At 35.5% G+C, this 14,647-nt stretch overlaps 1 protein-coding gene across 2 annotated transcripts; it reads right to left on the bottom strand.

Moving 5' to 3' along the window:
* Positions 1 to 3,265: 3,265 nt before the first annotated feature.
* On the bottom strand, positions 3,266 to 13,018 carry LOC109052913. Of its 2 annotated transcripts, none has more exons than XM_042715537.1 (20): positions 12,701 to 13,018; positions 12,386 to 12,514; positions 12,082 to 12,204; positions 11,726 to 11,878; positions 11,397 to 11,576; positions 11,153 to 11,318; positions 9,918 to 10,034; positions 9,570 to 9,755; positions 9,340 to 9,477; positions 8,690 to 8,821; positions 8,177 to 8,575; positions 7,843 to 7,980; positions 7,502 to 7,639; positions 6,826 to 7,062; positions 6,565 to 6,729; positions 6,203 to 6,414; positions 5,968 to 6,112; positions 4,860 to 5,162; positions 4,633 to 4,770; positions 3,266 to 4,207 (listed from the first exon to the last, which is right to left on the bottom strand). In XM_042715537.1, exons 1-20 carry the CDS (start codon positions 12,899 to 12,901, stop codon positions 4,119 to 4,121), a joined length of 3,489 nt encoding a protein of 1,162 aa, XP_042571471.1. In that variant the 5' UTR covers positions 12,902 to 13,018; the 3' UTR covers positions 3,266 to 4,118. The 2 variants fall into 2 exon arrangements, with proteins under 2 accessions (XP_042571471.1, XP_042571470.1); XM_042715536.1 differs by having other exon boundaries at positions 5,968 to 6,111; positions 6,202 to 6,414; positions 7,502 to 7,642; positions 12,701 to 13,017.
* Between the last annotated feature and the right edge of the window lie 1,629 nt (positions 13,019 to 14,647).

The following is a 14,647-nucleotide window of genomic DNA, read 5'->3' as shown; positions in this document are numbered from 1 at the left end:
TCTGTAATGTCAGACAGATTAACTTTTCAGACACAAACGTTTAGACTATACATGACAGGGTGGGAGCCAGTATATCTGGCACTTACACGGGACCACCTGGCATTTTCTTCCTTTCTTCCTAATGCATATTTTCACACATTAAAACACATTCCTACAGCTTTACTGTTTCCTTTCAAATATGATAATAGTTTATTTTTTCTTTGAAGTGACTTGTTTTGGCATTTCTAAATGTTTAATGGTGCATTCCTGTCAGTATTTATCTGATTTTGTTACTCACATAGGGGAAGGAATAAAGACCGAAGGAAGTCCACCTTCTCAGCTTGCAAAACAGTATTTGGTACCAGAGACAGATCAAGAACTATGGTTAGGTTGCATATTCTTGTGTAACAGTACCAGCCGGGTGGGGCGGGGGATTTGATCTTAGTCAGCAAAGTACAAATACAGTGTGAGGAGGTGTACGGTTACAGTAGTATATCCACAGTGTTACATTTGAGAGCTGTGCAGGGAATATATATGGTTGGCCTAGACAGTATCCTCCAGGTTTGGCTCCATTCACGAGCTTGGCCCGCCTCCCGAAGTCTTCAGCCCACCCTGATGGTCCTATAAAAAAACGATGAACTAGTTTGGAGGTCTGTTTCACAGAAAAATTTATTGCAAAACACAAAAAATTGAAAAAAAAAAAAATCATAAATGAAAAAAAATGATAAAAAAACAGGTGATTTAAAGGGATAAATTCTGTCTTCATTTAAAAATTCTATTACTTTTGTAGTACACAATTCTGTCATCATTTAATCATTCTTATGATTACTTTTGTAGTACACAAAATGAGATATTTAGCAGAATGTGCAAGATGCTCAGTTTAATAGGACTGAAGCAAAAGGAGACGTCTTTAGAAGTCATTTGATCGTTTTATGTAAGAAACACCAAAATTGTTTTGAAGTAATTAAAATAAAGGTAAAATAAAATCTAAATGTTAGATAAAAAAAAAAAATTAAAACTACACTTTTTAACAATGGAGTCAATGTGATTATCCCACTTCAGGTCCTGAGAGCTGGTGGTTCCCAGGAATCTGACTGACTCCACTGCAGCCACAGTGCTGTTCAGTGAGTGGGGGGAGTGCAGGGGGTTTCTCCTGAAGTCCACGATCATCTCCACTGTTTTGAGTCTGTTCAACTCCCGGTTAATAAGACTGCACCAGACAGCCAGCTGCTAAACCTCACTTCTATATGCAGACTCTTCACAGTCCTGGATGAGGCCAATGACTGTAGTGTCATCTGCAAACTTCAGGAGCTTGACAGAGGGGTCAGTAGAGGTGCAGTCGTAGGTGTACAGGGAGAAGAGCAGTGGGGAGAGAACACATCCCTGGGGGGCGCCGGTGCTTATTTTACCACTTCCTCACCATCACAACATTCTCACAATCTATCAAAAATCTATCGATCCATTGACAGATAGAGCTAGGAACAGAGAGCTGGCATAGATCTGTCTTAATTAGTTCTGGAATAATGTTTGTCAAAATGATGTCGAACTGAAGTCCACAAACAGGATCCTCACATAAGTCCCTGGTTTGTTGCAGGATGAAATACAGTCCCATGTTGACTGCATGATCCACAAACCTGTTTGCTCGATAAGCAAACTGCAGGGGGTCTAGTGATGTCCTTCAGATTAGCCAACACCAGTCTTTCAAAACACCACACTACCAAATATACTACATCACAAAAGATATAAGAAACAAAAATATACAGGAAAATTCAAATCACGCAAACAAAAACACAACACAACCAACAAAAAACAAAGCCAACATATACAAAGTTATACAAAAAATCAAAAAAATGGAGCAGGTCACACAACAAGCCTTCACATGGCCTTCTGCTTTACATATGCATCTAAATGTAAAAATAATAATAGCTTGATAAAACATCTGATCTTACCACTGCCCTTTGGCTCTAAGGACCAATTGATTATTTTTTTTCTTTTTTTTCATAGAAAAAATATAAGATGCCAATGCCCTTTGGCTCTAAGGACCCGATATCCTCATTTTTGATGACTACCTTAACTGTTCAGGTTTTTTTTTTTTTCTCGTTTTCTTTTACAAAGCACTACTAGTGCCCAGATGGAAATGAACTATAACTCTATATATTTATATATATATATAGTCCAGACCTCCACTGGGATGCCCCTGTGATATATGATGTTACAGAATCTGTGAGCTCGTCCAGATCGGTGGCAGCAGCTTCAAAAACACTCCAATCAGCACAGTCAAAGCAGGCTTGTAATGCCCGCTCTGTTTTTGCTGGTCCATCTCTTTGCAGTCCTTACAACAGGCTTAGCAGATTTAAGTTTCTGCCTGGTCGGTATAAGATGAACCAGACAGTGATCAAAGAGCCCCAAAGCTGCCCCTGGGACAGAGTGATATGCATCCTTTATTGTGGTTTAACAGTGGTCCAGTGGTGACCAACCTCCGCTCCAGATGTGATGGAACGACTGCAGCAGATTTGACAATTCTGAAAGCACAAACTGATGCGATATTAAGATGTCTAATAAACAGACTTACTCATTACATGATTTTGGTATTCTTATTCTATGATAGGTCGTAATGGCTGAAGTATGGAAAATAAACAAAAAAGTCTGCTTGACATGGTATTGAACGCACGCAAAAAAAAATGTCATGCAAAAAATGTTTGTGCATTGTAATTACACCTCACAGTGATTATCACTTGAGGAATATGAGCAGTAGACAGTAGGTTGTATGTTTGGATGAAGCTGGTGCGTGAATGTGGCGAGGTCTGGGTGTGAAGAACATCCAGAAAGAACATCCTGTTGGAATAAAGCCTGAGATGAATTCCTTCACTCTCCATCATTAACAACAACATTCAGACTGTTGCGCTCTTAATTGACATCTAGTGGTCAGTTCACTGAACAACACTTCACTATTCTGTCAAAAATATTGTGGGGGGGGTTTTCTCTCCACAGGTTGTGGTAAAAAACAAGTTTAAGGATTTCATTACAGTTAAAACTGTCTGGGCAAAACTGGCCATAATTCACCAGCCTATTAATGCTAACATTGGAGTTTTGGTATTTATTGTGAATTATCTTTTCTGCAACATCTTTTATAAGAGTATTCAGCCCCTAGATTTCACCGATTTAACCATAAGCTGTCCTTTCTCCAAAATGAAGGGGGTTATTTTATGATAATGACTGGCTGACTGTACATTATCCTGCTTATTACATGGCTGCTTACCACTTCAAAGAAAATGTGGACATGAAATACTGATTTGAAAAATAATTTATTTGTAAGTTATTAATTGTAATACAGTAAAAATTAATTGCATTACTATTAATCAATAATGCACTTTCTGTCCTCACTGTATTTGATAAAGTATAGCTTTTTGTAAACAGTTTTTGTAGTTCATTGTAAACAGGTTTTAAATTGCACAATCAACAGTTCAAGGGCAATATTAACCAAACACGATTAATAAATGTAACAAGACAAGCTGGTGTTCAAAATTCATATTGTACCACTCAGTTTCTCTCGATCTTCCTAAAAAGATCTACTGCATACTGGTAATTTTCCAACTCAAGTAAATGTTGATACTGTAAAATGCCTCTGCAGTCAAGTGTGTAATGAATAAATTCACTTGACCAACCAAACTGTTAAAAATGTAGCTCATCTCATTCAATCATATGCACAGTAGTAGATTAAAATTAGTTTTCCAGCAAAGACAACAAACCACTGAATCTGAATCTGAATTTCAGTCATTGCAATATCAGTGCCTTTTGGAAAATGAAAGAAACTTCAGGTTTTCCATTCGATGCAATTACATTTTGTTGACTTGTAATGTTCTGCCGATGTTAAAAGGGGATTAGTTGGTATAACTTTGGTATAAATCTTTAAAATGCATCTAGTTTCATTCAGTGCCATGGCCATTGATTTAAATCCCAGCGAAATGTAAAATTGTAAAAAATAAACATACATTTAAGAATGTAAATATCTGTATTAAAAAAAAAGAAAAGACAACAACACCTTAAAATAGATCAAATTGCAAGCCAAGTTTGAAAATCTTCACCAGGACAAGTCAAGTTACAATAAGTGACTAGGACATGCAGAGCTAAAATAAATTTCAATTGTTTTTGTCATTGAGAAATCGAAATCTGAGCTTGAGCTCTTGAAGCAGCTTCGACTTTGCAGTTTCCCAGCTGTCTTCCCAGCCTAGAAATAAAACAACCAACTTGTAACCAACTGTAATATTTTAATATTTAGTATTACACACAAATATTTCCAACTTGACAGAAGAACTGTTTACTCTGATTATTAATTTTGATAAAATTGTAACATTTATAATTAATTATTTTAAATGTATATTACCATTCTAAATTTGTGGGGTCAGTTTTTTTTTTTAAATAAAACACTCATAATCAATACATAAAAATTAAAAAAATCAAAAGCAAAAACAAATACATTTACAGAGTGTAATGTTACAAAAGATTTTACACAAAAATATTAACCAGCACAACTGTTATCAACATTGATAATAAGAAGAAATAAGCAGCAAATTAGAATGATTTCTGAAGGATCATGTTAAATTAAATTTTTATTGGACATTTGTTATCTTGTTGGTGTTTATGTGAGCTCACCTGGACAGCAGCAGGTTAACTGAACAGAGAAAGTAGCCTTTGCTCCAAGCGCCTCCTCTATGTCCTCAAACACTGGCTTTGGCAGATTCTGCTTCTTGAACCACACATCTAAACTGTTTCTCAAAGATGGATTGTTATCTGGTGCAAGAAGTTCAGAATAGAATAATTAAATTATCATTTTCTAATCATTAAGAAAGACAAACTGTCTGGTCTTCAGTGGCTCTGACCTGTCTTAACCCCCAGCAGACCCAGTATACGCTCACTCAGATGATTTCGAGCTGCTTTCTTGGAGCTTTGGCATGTGCACTTCAGCGTATAGTCGCAGAAAGACAGCTGGATAGAGGCCTGTTCCATAGACTTCAGGTCAGTGACGGGCTCTTTCTGACCGGCCCCGCTCAGCATGGAGCTCAGCTGATTCTGCACCTCTTCAGGACTATCAGCTCCAGGTAGTGAAGCATAATCAAAGAGAGGTGACAGTGCACGTAAGGCGTTCTGGAAAGCCCGTAACTTGGCTTCACCTTCTGAAGACCCTAAAAAAAGACCGTATCATATTTGAACATTCATACAGATATTACATGTATTGTTACATTTCTGTTCCCAGTTAAAACCAGAAGATATTGCTTTGAGAAGGGGTGTACAATTAAAATAAATGAATTTGACTGTGTGTCAAGGTTCATGTTTTAAAATATCAACCAAAAAAAACAAAAACATAATGATATTAATGAATTATGATAAAAAGAAAACTTAAAACACTACACTTAAAATGGTATTTAAATGGTACAGTATTGTTAATGTTATTGAAAGAGGTCCTTTCTATACAATAAAGCTGCATTTATTTGATCAAAATTACAGTAATAACAGTAATATAGTGAAATATTCTTTAATGTGAATTTAAAACTCTTTTCTATTTCAGTATATTGAATTTTCAGCATCATTACTCCAGTCTGCAGTGTCACATGATTCTTCTCAAGAAACATTTCTTCTTATTATCATTGTTGAAAACACTTGTGCTGCTTAATATTTTTTTATGGAAACCGTGATATATTTTTAATAGAAAGTTCAAACAAACAGCATTTATCTAAAATAGACATTGTAACATTTAAATGTCTTTCCTGAGTCACCTTTGAATTGAATGCATCATTGCTGAATAAAAGTATTAATTTCTTTCCAAACATAAAATAATATAAATTAATAATTTTACTGAATAGTAGTGTACACTTTTTAAAAGATTTTTCATTTTCCTTATTTTGGACACACTTAATCATCATTGAAATTGAAATGAAAATTACACTTGATTCTGTGCAAACTCTTGTTTCTTCAGACGCTCATACTAACCTTGTCCATCATACTTCACATCATAAGTTATGTTTTTTAGTGAGCAATAAAATGGCTTTACAGATCCTTCAACATCTTCCTGAGGAAGAATAAGAGACCTCTGAGAAAAGTGCTGCTTCACCAGTGCACTGCACGTTTTTTCATCGAATTAGAAGTAAAGAAATAAGCATTAGATAAAGAACATAAATGTACTGGTATATTTATATATGAATACATAAGTACACAAATATATACCTGAGCTAGGATCCAGAATTCCCACCGCACAGCCGAATAACAGGTAGGCTTTTCGAATGGCTTCTTTCTTAGAGTCGTAGCCTTGTTTGTTTGCACAAGTACATTTTTCCAGGTTGATTGTCACAGTACATTTGACATTCTGATCATATTTCATGTTCTCCACGTTCACGTGTGGCGGCTTGAGATTATATACATTCACCAGCTCATCGATTTCTGTGAAATACACAAAGATGTACGAGTAGATGAGAGCACAGTTGCAACAACTAACTTAAACTTATTTTATTTTTTACAGTGTACCACTAGCGCTCCCTACTGGTGTCCCCTGCAATAACACATCATCTTTCTTCCTACATGCTCCATTACCTGGACAATCAATCTTGGACTTTTTCCTCTGTGAGGCTGGAGAGTCCGGCTGCACAGGAACAGGAACATGGACTGGTTCCTGGCCTGATGGGGGCTGTGCTGATGTGGAGATGCTTTCAGACTTTAGGTCTAAATGCTCTTTTACCGCTTCCTGATTGATAGATACTGCAGAAAAAGGGAAAACCCTTACTTTCTGAAATTTGATATGTCATATAGAGTAGATACAAGGATTTTTCCTAATTGCTTTCAAGTTAAACTCACAGTTTGGAAGCTTTGTGCTCATACCGCTGGTGACAGGCTCTTCACTGGCCTCTGCTTTATACTCTTCTGTTTCATAGATGGGATTTTTGAGACCCAGCATCTCTAGACACTCTTTCAGAACACCTTTGAAGTTCTGCTCAGTGTCTGATATTGGAGCACAGTTGAGGATCCCTGACAGATGCTGCAGAGCAACTTTAGCTGCCAGTTGCTCTGCATATTTCTTCTTGGTGGAGCCATCTAAGAAATGAAAACACAAGGACGTAAATGGGTGCATGTCACAATGAAATCTGGGTCATATTTCATCCCAAAATTAAAAGAATATATATGACTTTTATATATAAGGAAGGTATATTTTGCATAAAGATTTTGGCATTATTTTCATGACAGTTAACCAAATTTCCTTCAAAATTCCCATTATTGTAATGCAAAAGAAAAGAAAAGAAAAAAATACCATAGAGAGCCTCATCCTGTCTGGACACAATATTATATTTTTTTTCGCCCACACTATATGGGGTGTTTAAAGTTTTTCTTTGTTTTTTGTTTTTTTACTCTTAAAGTGGATTTAAAATGGACTGCATTTCTTTTGGGCAAAATATAATTTTAATTTGTTATGGGGGTGAAATATTCCCTAGACATTCACAGAATAGTGCTAAATGAATGAATGAAATTGAATTACCTTTGTCATAAAAAGTGAAAGGCCCACTGAGTTTGAGCTTGCAGACTGTTGTATTCTCATCATCAAAAAACTCTTCTGTTGGTTTTTGTAAATCATGTATGTTGAAATATTCCATGATCCCCGTCCTGTACGTCTGACCTGCTGTAGAAAAAATTAAAACCAGGTTATGTTGTTCTAAAAAAAACAAACATTTTAACATATTCTAACACATTCTTACATATTTGGCTTACAGTAGCACCAAAACTTTTAGGTGTCAAGTGTAAGTGAAACACTTGTCAATATACTGCCATATGTCTTTATATGAAATCTTTAAAATCAAACCTAAAATTTTCGTACTTTACCTTCTACTGGAGCACAGATGTGAAAACATTCCGACAAAACCTTGTAAGCTGCTTCAGTCGCTTCTTCCTTCGAAGAGCATCTATCAGACACAACTTCTTGATTGAGATCCACAGTCACTTTACTAAAGAAAGTGATTCCTAAAATATAAAAAATATTTTTTTCAGGCTCTTTGTAATTTAAATATGTCCTGTGCAAATTTCGAATCAAAATAAATTAATTTGGCAATTAAAAATAAATGAATTTAAAAACCTCTAGCACTCTCTACTGGAGTCTCCTGCAATATCAGTTTCTTATAGCACTGCAATAGTAATTTCTTCCTACATGCTCCATTACCTGGACATTCACTCCTGGGCTTTTTCCTCTGTGAGGCTGGAGAGCTGGAGTCTGGAGGGTCCGGCTGCACAGGAACAGGAACACGGACTGACTCTTGGCATGATGGAGATGATGAGATGATTTCAGACTCTGTGTGATCTTTCACCTCCGCCTGACTGATGGATACTGTAGAAGTAATCAGGTCTGAGCTGATGTTGATGGGCTCTTCACTGGCCTCTGCTTTATTATCAGTGTCATAAACAGGATTTTTGAGACCCAGCATCTCTAGACGCTCTTTCAGAACACCTTTGAAGTTCTTCTCGGTGTCTGATATTGGAGCATAGTTGAGGATCCCTGACAGATGCTGCAGAGCAACTTTAGCTGCCTGTTGCTCTGCATGTTTCTTCTTGGTGGAGCCATCTAAGAAATGCAAACTAAATGTCAACAAACAATAGCTTGGAAATTGACACAAAACTTTTGTGAGAGGAAGATAAATGATGTTTAACAAATGGCTAAGAGTAGAAGTGCAGTTACCTTTGTCATAAAAATTGAAAAGCCCAACGAGTTTGAGCTTGCAGATGGTTGTGTTGTCATCAAAATCTTCCAATGGTTTGGGGAAGCCATTTGTGTTGAAATATTCCATTGTCACAGACTTGTAAGTCTGACCTGTTGCAGTGAGAAAGAAAACCAGGTTTAGTGAGCTATTCCGAAAATCATTTTCATCTTAAAATCCTAAATACTTCAAGAGAACACAGTACTTTTTGGACATGTTTTAAACTGGTTAAAATATTGTGAAAATGGGTCAACCTTAATTTTTTTTTTCCTGAGACATACATAATGTAAAATTGAAAATAGAAGTAATATGTTAATTGATGAAAATTTCTTATTTGAGTCCTGATGTGTTATGAAAGGCAATAAACTAATTTTCAGATGTATTTTAGAGGCCATTCTTGCCAATTAAAGGGTTAAAACTGCACAAACCTGAAATGGCTTTATTTCCAACAACGTTAAATGCAAACATATTTGTACTGTATGTATTTCTCTGTAATACATAAATGCATACATAAAGCTCTTATGCATAAAGATTTAAACTAAATATTATTTTAAGGCTTAAAATCGCTGAAGCACTTAGATGCAAACTGACATTGTTTGGCTTTCCATTACCTCTTTGATTTGTACTTTACCTTCTACTGGAGCACTGATGCGAAAACTTTCCCATAAAACCTTATAAGTTGCTTCAGTCGCTTTTTCCTTTGAAGAGCATCTATCAGACACAACTTCTCGATCGAGATCCACAGTCACTTTACCAAAGAAAGGGATTCCTGAGGTGTCAAAATATAAAATGTCGTACTTTATCATACATTGCTCTCAGTGTGCCATAATTCAATTCTACAGTTTCTTAGTCATATTTCACCTGAGGAAGATGAAGAGGAGGCATCAGGCTGTATGACTGAGCTTGATGGTTCATCTGTGCTTTCTTCCTGTAATTTTAGCAGCTCGAGGGCAATGTATGCGACCTCCTGATGCGCGGCCTTTTTGTCGTTAAATACCTTTCTGCCAGTGAAACTTTGCCCATTCACCGTCACTTTACCTCTGTAACCTGTACAGAGGATGTGAACTTTATATGATTAACTTTTTAATCTAATCTGAATTCAAGAATTTTATCCACTTTTCCTGTATGTTTAAACAAATACTTGTTTTATTTGTTTCTAAAGAACTATCATGCAATTAACATTAATTGGATGGATGATGAATTTGTTACCCTGGGATTCTTGATCTTCTGTAAAAACAGGAAATTTAACCTCTGCCCATTTCTTTGACTGACAATATTCATAAAGATGATTCTTGTATCTAAGCAGGTTGCCAGGAATAACTGGATCTGTGGATGGAGAAACACTGGAATGAGATAATGAATACAGTTGGACTCTTGCAAACTCAAAATGACTCAAGGTGAGTTAAACTTGTTTAATTTTTCTTAATAATTTGTTCCGTGTTAAAAGCATGCCAAAAGGCTACTTAAGTGTACTTAAAAGTTTAGTTCACCCAAAAATGTAAATTCTGTCATTAATTACTCACCCTCATGTCATTGCAAACCCGTAAGACTTTCGTTCATCTTTTAACTTTGAAATAAAGTCATATTTTTGTTTTATTTGCACACAAAAGGTATTCTCGTAGCTTCATAAAATTAAGGTTGATGTCACTGATGTCACATGGACTATTTTATCGATGTCCTCGCTACCTTGCTGGGCCTTGAATGTGGAATTTACCTTGCTGTCTATGCAGGGTCAGAAAGCTCTCGGATTTCATCAAAAAAATCTTAATATGTGTTCTGAAGATGAACAAAACTCTTACGGGTTTAAAACAACATGAGGGTGAAAAATTAATGACAGAATTTTCATTTTTGGGTGAACTATGTCTTTAAAGACAGTACACTTTCATGTTTGTTTCACAACTTTTAAAAACTGCATTTTGTCAAAATTTTATAAAATTAAAAGGTTTACTTTAAAGTATTTTTTAAATCAATATGTTATAATCGCCATGCCTTAAAGAAGTACACTTATTTTGAGGTACTGACTTATTTGAGTACATTACAACTTCATTATTATGAATGTGTATTTACAAATTTATTGAAATATATGGCATACAAGTTAATTACTAATTGCATTTAATATGTCTGAAAACATAACATTCAGTTCACCCTTAGATATATTCTTTTAAATGATATTGCTATTATACAGTACTGTTTTTAAAAGTATAATAATGTGTACTTCTTTCTCACAATGGATTGACCTCCACTTAATCATAATTTCAAAGTTTTTCAGTTGTAATTTTTTAATGGGATGTTATGTGTCACTAAACTTTCTTTGTGAGTTCACTTTTGGCCCATACAGTAGAACACATTAGAAGCATCATGTAGAAACTAAATATTGCTAAATGATTAAATCAAACATAAAAACTAACGGTATCGTATTCTTCTCAGTTCTCAGTTCTTCATACCATGTGTCACTTTCTCCAGTTGGTCCACTCTGCCTGTCAGGTTGTTGATCTGCTCCTCATGTTCATCTACTTTTGCCTTCATCTCTTTAAGTTTGTCTACTTCAGGACCCAGGTTCTCCAGGAGATCTTTGTTTTGGTCCAGGAAGTCCATGAGACTCTTCATGTCCTTAACATAAAGTCATGTTTAAGAACAAACGTGATGCAGTTGACACTTAACAGTTTAGTGTTGACCTACCGTACTTACTTTGACATTTTCATCTTGGTTCCCCTCAAAGCGTGAGAAAAAGTCTTCAATCCTGTCTTTAATGGCTTGCTGCTCACGGTCCAGAACTTTCTGGAAGTCTTTCATGGTCTGGAGATCCTCCAGTTGGCCATCTACCTCACACGGGGCTTGATTGAAATTCTTGTCCAAGGTGTTATGAAACTATACAGAGAATTGAAAAATGTTCCCGTAAGTACTGAATTTAATTATAAATAATACAATTATATTGAAGGGCAATATTATTAATAATAATAATAACTTCCATAATAACCAGGTCTTTCAATTAATAATAATAATAATTTTATATTCACCTGTGTTATCTTCTTTTCCAAGTCTTTCATTTCTGGGATATGAGGTTGGAGCTTCTCGGCCAACTGCAGGACCGTTTTGTGATGCTTTTCCATGTCCTCATTACTCACTTTGAAGTCAGGCGAATGCATCATTTGGTTCCGTACACTTATTACCTAAATTGTTGAAAAGAAAAGAGTAAAATGTGTTATCCAGCTCTACATGAGAGCTGCAGTATTTGACTATCCCTACCGATACGGTGGTCACGTACTATAGCATGAAGTTTTCACAAACATAGAGGTTCTGAATGATGAAATGTTAAAAAAAAAAGAGAATTTGAAGGGGAAAAAAAAATATTTTTGCTTTTCAGAATACTTACATCAACCACAGATTTTCCTGGGATGTTCTTGAAATGTTTACAGGAATACATTAAGTTCAGGATGGCAGCAATATCAAACTGGTCAAACTTGCAGTGTTTATTGTGCCCACGTGGCATATGTGCCTGTCATAAAAAATATGTGAACCATGCAGTCAACAATGTTCAAAATTTAATGCACATAGATTTTTGATTGCTGACATTTCTTAATATAACCCTCCCGATGTGCAACAAGACAACTGAACAGACAGCACTCAGAGGCAACACTCTATTAATGTAATAATTATTAATTATGAAAGCAACTTACCTTGGCAACTTCCCACTTATCTGTGGGCCAGAGATTTGGCCGGCAATTATCCCAGTGTATACTATTACCCTTCCCATTATGATTGGCAATGATTTCATTCTTCCAGTATTCACACGACTGGCAGACAGGCTGCGAGGAAGAAGCAAAACACAGTTTGAGAGACATGTACAGACACTCCCAGAAACTGTGAATTTAACTGACAGCCTTTTATACATTTTATACAGTAGCCTATTACATTGGGTTCATTTAAAAAGTGATTCTTGATGAAGGCTATTCCTATTGTGTACATTAACTATACATTTTTAGCTAACTTACCTTATTCGCAAGTTTGCACGATCGCGTACAGGTCTGTCCATTGAGATGAGGTTTGTTTCGAAGAGAGTTGTGATAAGTTTCGGTTTCCTTTTCTATGAAGTCCTGAATGCGGCTCCTCAGTATGTAAAGACTCTCCGTTGTTTTCAGCCAGTTTTTGTAGTTTTCATCACTGAAGCGACTGTAAGACTGTGTGCTGCTCATGATGTCTATGTAAAGCCGCAGGGATCGATCACTCTTGTGTTACAGTAGCGCTGCAGTGCGACGCGATGAGACTTCACTGTCATCAGCAGGTCAGCTGACTCCTGGGGTGCCAGATAATCGAAAAACCAACATCGCGCATTAATAAAGCAAAAGGAAATAATAACGTCTTTGTTGATATTCTGCCGTAAACCTTGGTAATCGTGGTTCATAAAGAAAAATAGAATCTCATTAATATTAGTATTATAAATGTCGCATTAAAACTATCTTGTAATAATTTCTTCATTATTTATGTTTGCTGCTTTAAACACACATCGTCCCAGGTCCAGAATTTATCTCAGAATCTACAAATATTCTATAGGAATACTCGTTTATTATTATCTATAGAGAGTGGAACAAATTAAAATGTATTTATTTATTTATTCATTCCTTCATTCAAAGTTAGTGTAGGCCTACTTGTCTACAGTTGTGTGGAGAGACCGCAAATGAAATATGAGACGTGATATTTGAATAAACAAGAAAAAATCAAGATAAATAGCACTTGCAATTATTTAAGGTAAAATATAATTTAAAAATGGAGCAACTGTTCATAAATAGATAAACATAAAAGAGCTGTTAGTCAATATCTCCATCTAGTACACACACACACACACACACACACACACACACACACACACACACACACACACACACACACATATGTATATATGTATCAAGCATGAGTAGTCTAGGTATAAGAGAGTATAATCTTGGTTTGCATGTGTCTTGGATTGCATAAATTCTCATCTTGTCTCAGTTTGTGTTGAACATGCAGTGCAGTAGCAGAGTTTAACAGGAGGCCAGGTGTCCCCTGGCAGGGCTCCGCTTTCGAACAAGATCCTCCATCTGTATCTTTTTTGCCTCTCTGTTCTTCATTTGTTTTAATCGGTGGGGAAGAACAAGGTGAACTCTGTCCCTGATGCTGTTACATAAGACTGGACAATTATTAATCAGGAATTATAAATAAAAGTGTAGCTGTTTCTTCTTCTTCTTTTTTTTTAAATAACAATAATCTTAAATTGTCTGATTCTCCATATAGTGAGGTTTTAATTTCTCAAAAAGTTTTTGGTTCTATGGGTTAAAGTGATAGCTCTTTATTTTGCATTCTTACTAATTACACTGAAAATACTAGTTTATTGCAAAGTGGATTTTTTTTTTTTTTTTTTTTTTTTGCTCTGTAATAACAGTGTAGGCCCATAATGTGCTGAATCTCTAAGGAAAACTGAAGTCATCATTATCTCATGAGAAAAGACTGTCTAAACATGCAGCAGCCACACAGATAATGCCAATTGTGTGATCACTGTTATCCTCCAAATAGAATATAACTGGTGGTAAAAATGTTAAAATGATAGTTTATAGTCTGGACTGAGGAAAGCCAGACTTTCACCGTATAAAACGGCTCAGGTTGGCTCAACTTCCAGGATCTGGTGCTGGGGTTTATTTGTTTTTAAAAATGGTCAAAAATTTGAAAGAATACAAAAACATCCCACACTAGTACTAGTAATTTCTGTAGTTGTTAAAATTTATATATATATATATATATATATATATATATATATATATATATATATATATATATATATATATATATACGTGTGTGTTTGTGTGTGTATGTGTACATATATTATTATTATTTTTTGGAACCAACTTTTAAAATAAATACTCAAAAAAAATGCATTAAACGAAAATGTATTATTGCACACACACACA

The sequence above is a fragment of the Cyprinus carpio genome, chromosome A25 (assembly GCF_018340385.1).
Source record: "Cyprinus carpio isolate SPL01 chromosome A25, ASM1834038v1, whole genome shotgun sequence".
NCBI lineage: Eukaryota > Metazoa > Chordata > Actinopteri > Cypriniformes > Cyprinidae > Cyprinus > Cyprinus carpio.
The sequence above is the reverse complement of the archived record's forward strand: the minus strand, read 5'-3'. Positions and strand labels throughout refer to the sequence as shown.

Bases quoted from the DNA above. Each gene is read 5' to 3' on its own strand.
- LOC109052913 (XM_042715536.1), bottom strand. From the start codon at position 12,901: ATGAGCAGCACACAGTCTTACAGTCGCTTCAGTGATGAAAACTACAAA. The intron at 11,319-11,396 runs GTAAGTACGGTA...CTTTATGTTAAG, and splicing joins ACCAAGATGAAAATGTCAAA to GACATGAAGAGTCTCATGGA. The intron at 6,112-6,201 runs GTATATATTTGT...ACTTCTAATTCG, and splicing joins AATTCTGGATCCTAGCTCAG to ATGAAAAAACGTGCAGTGCA.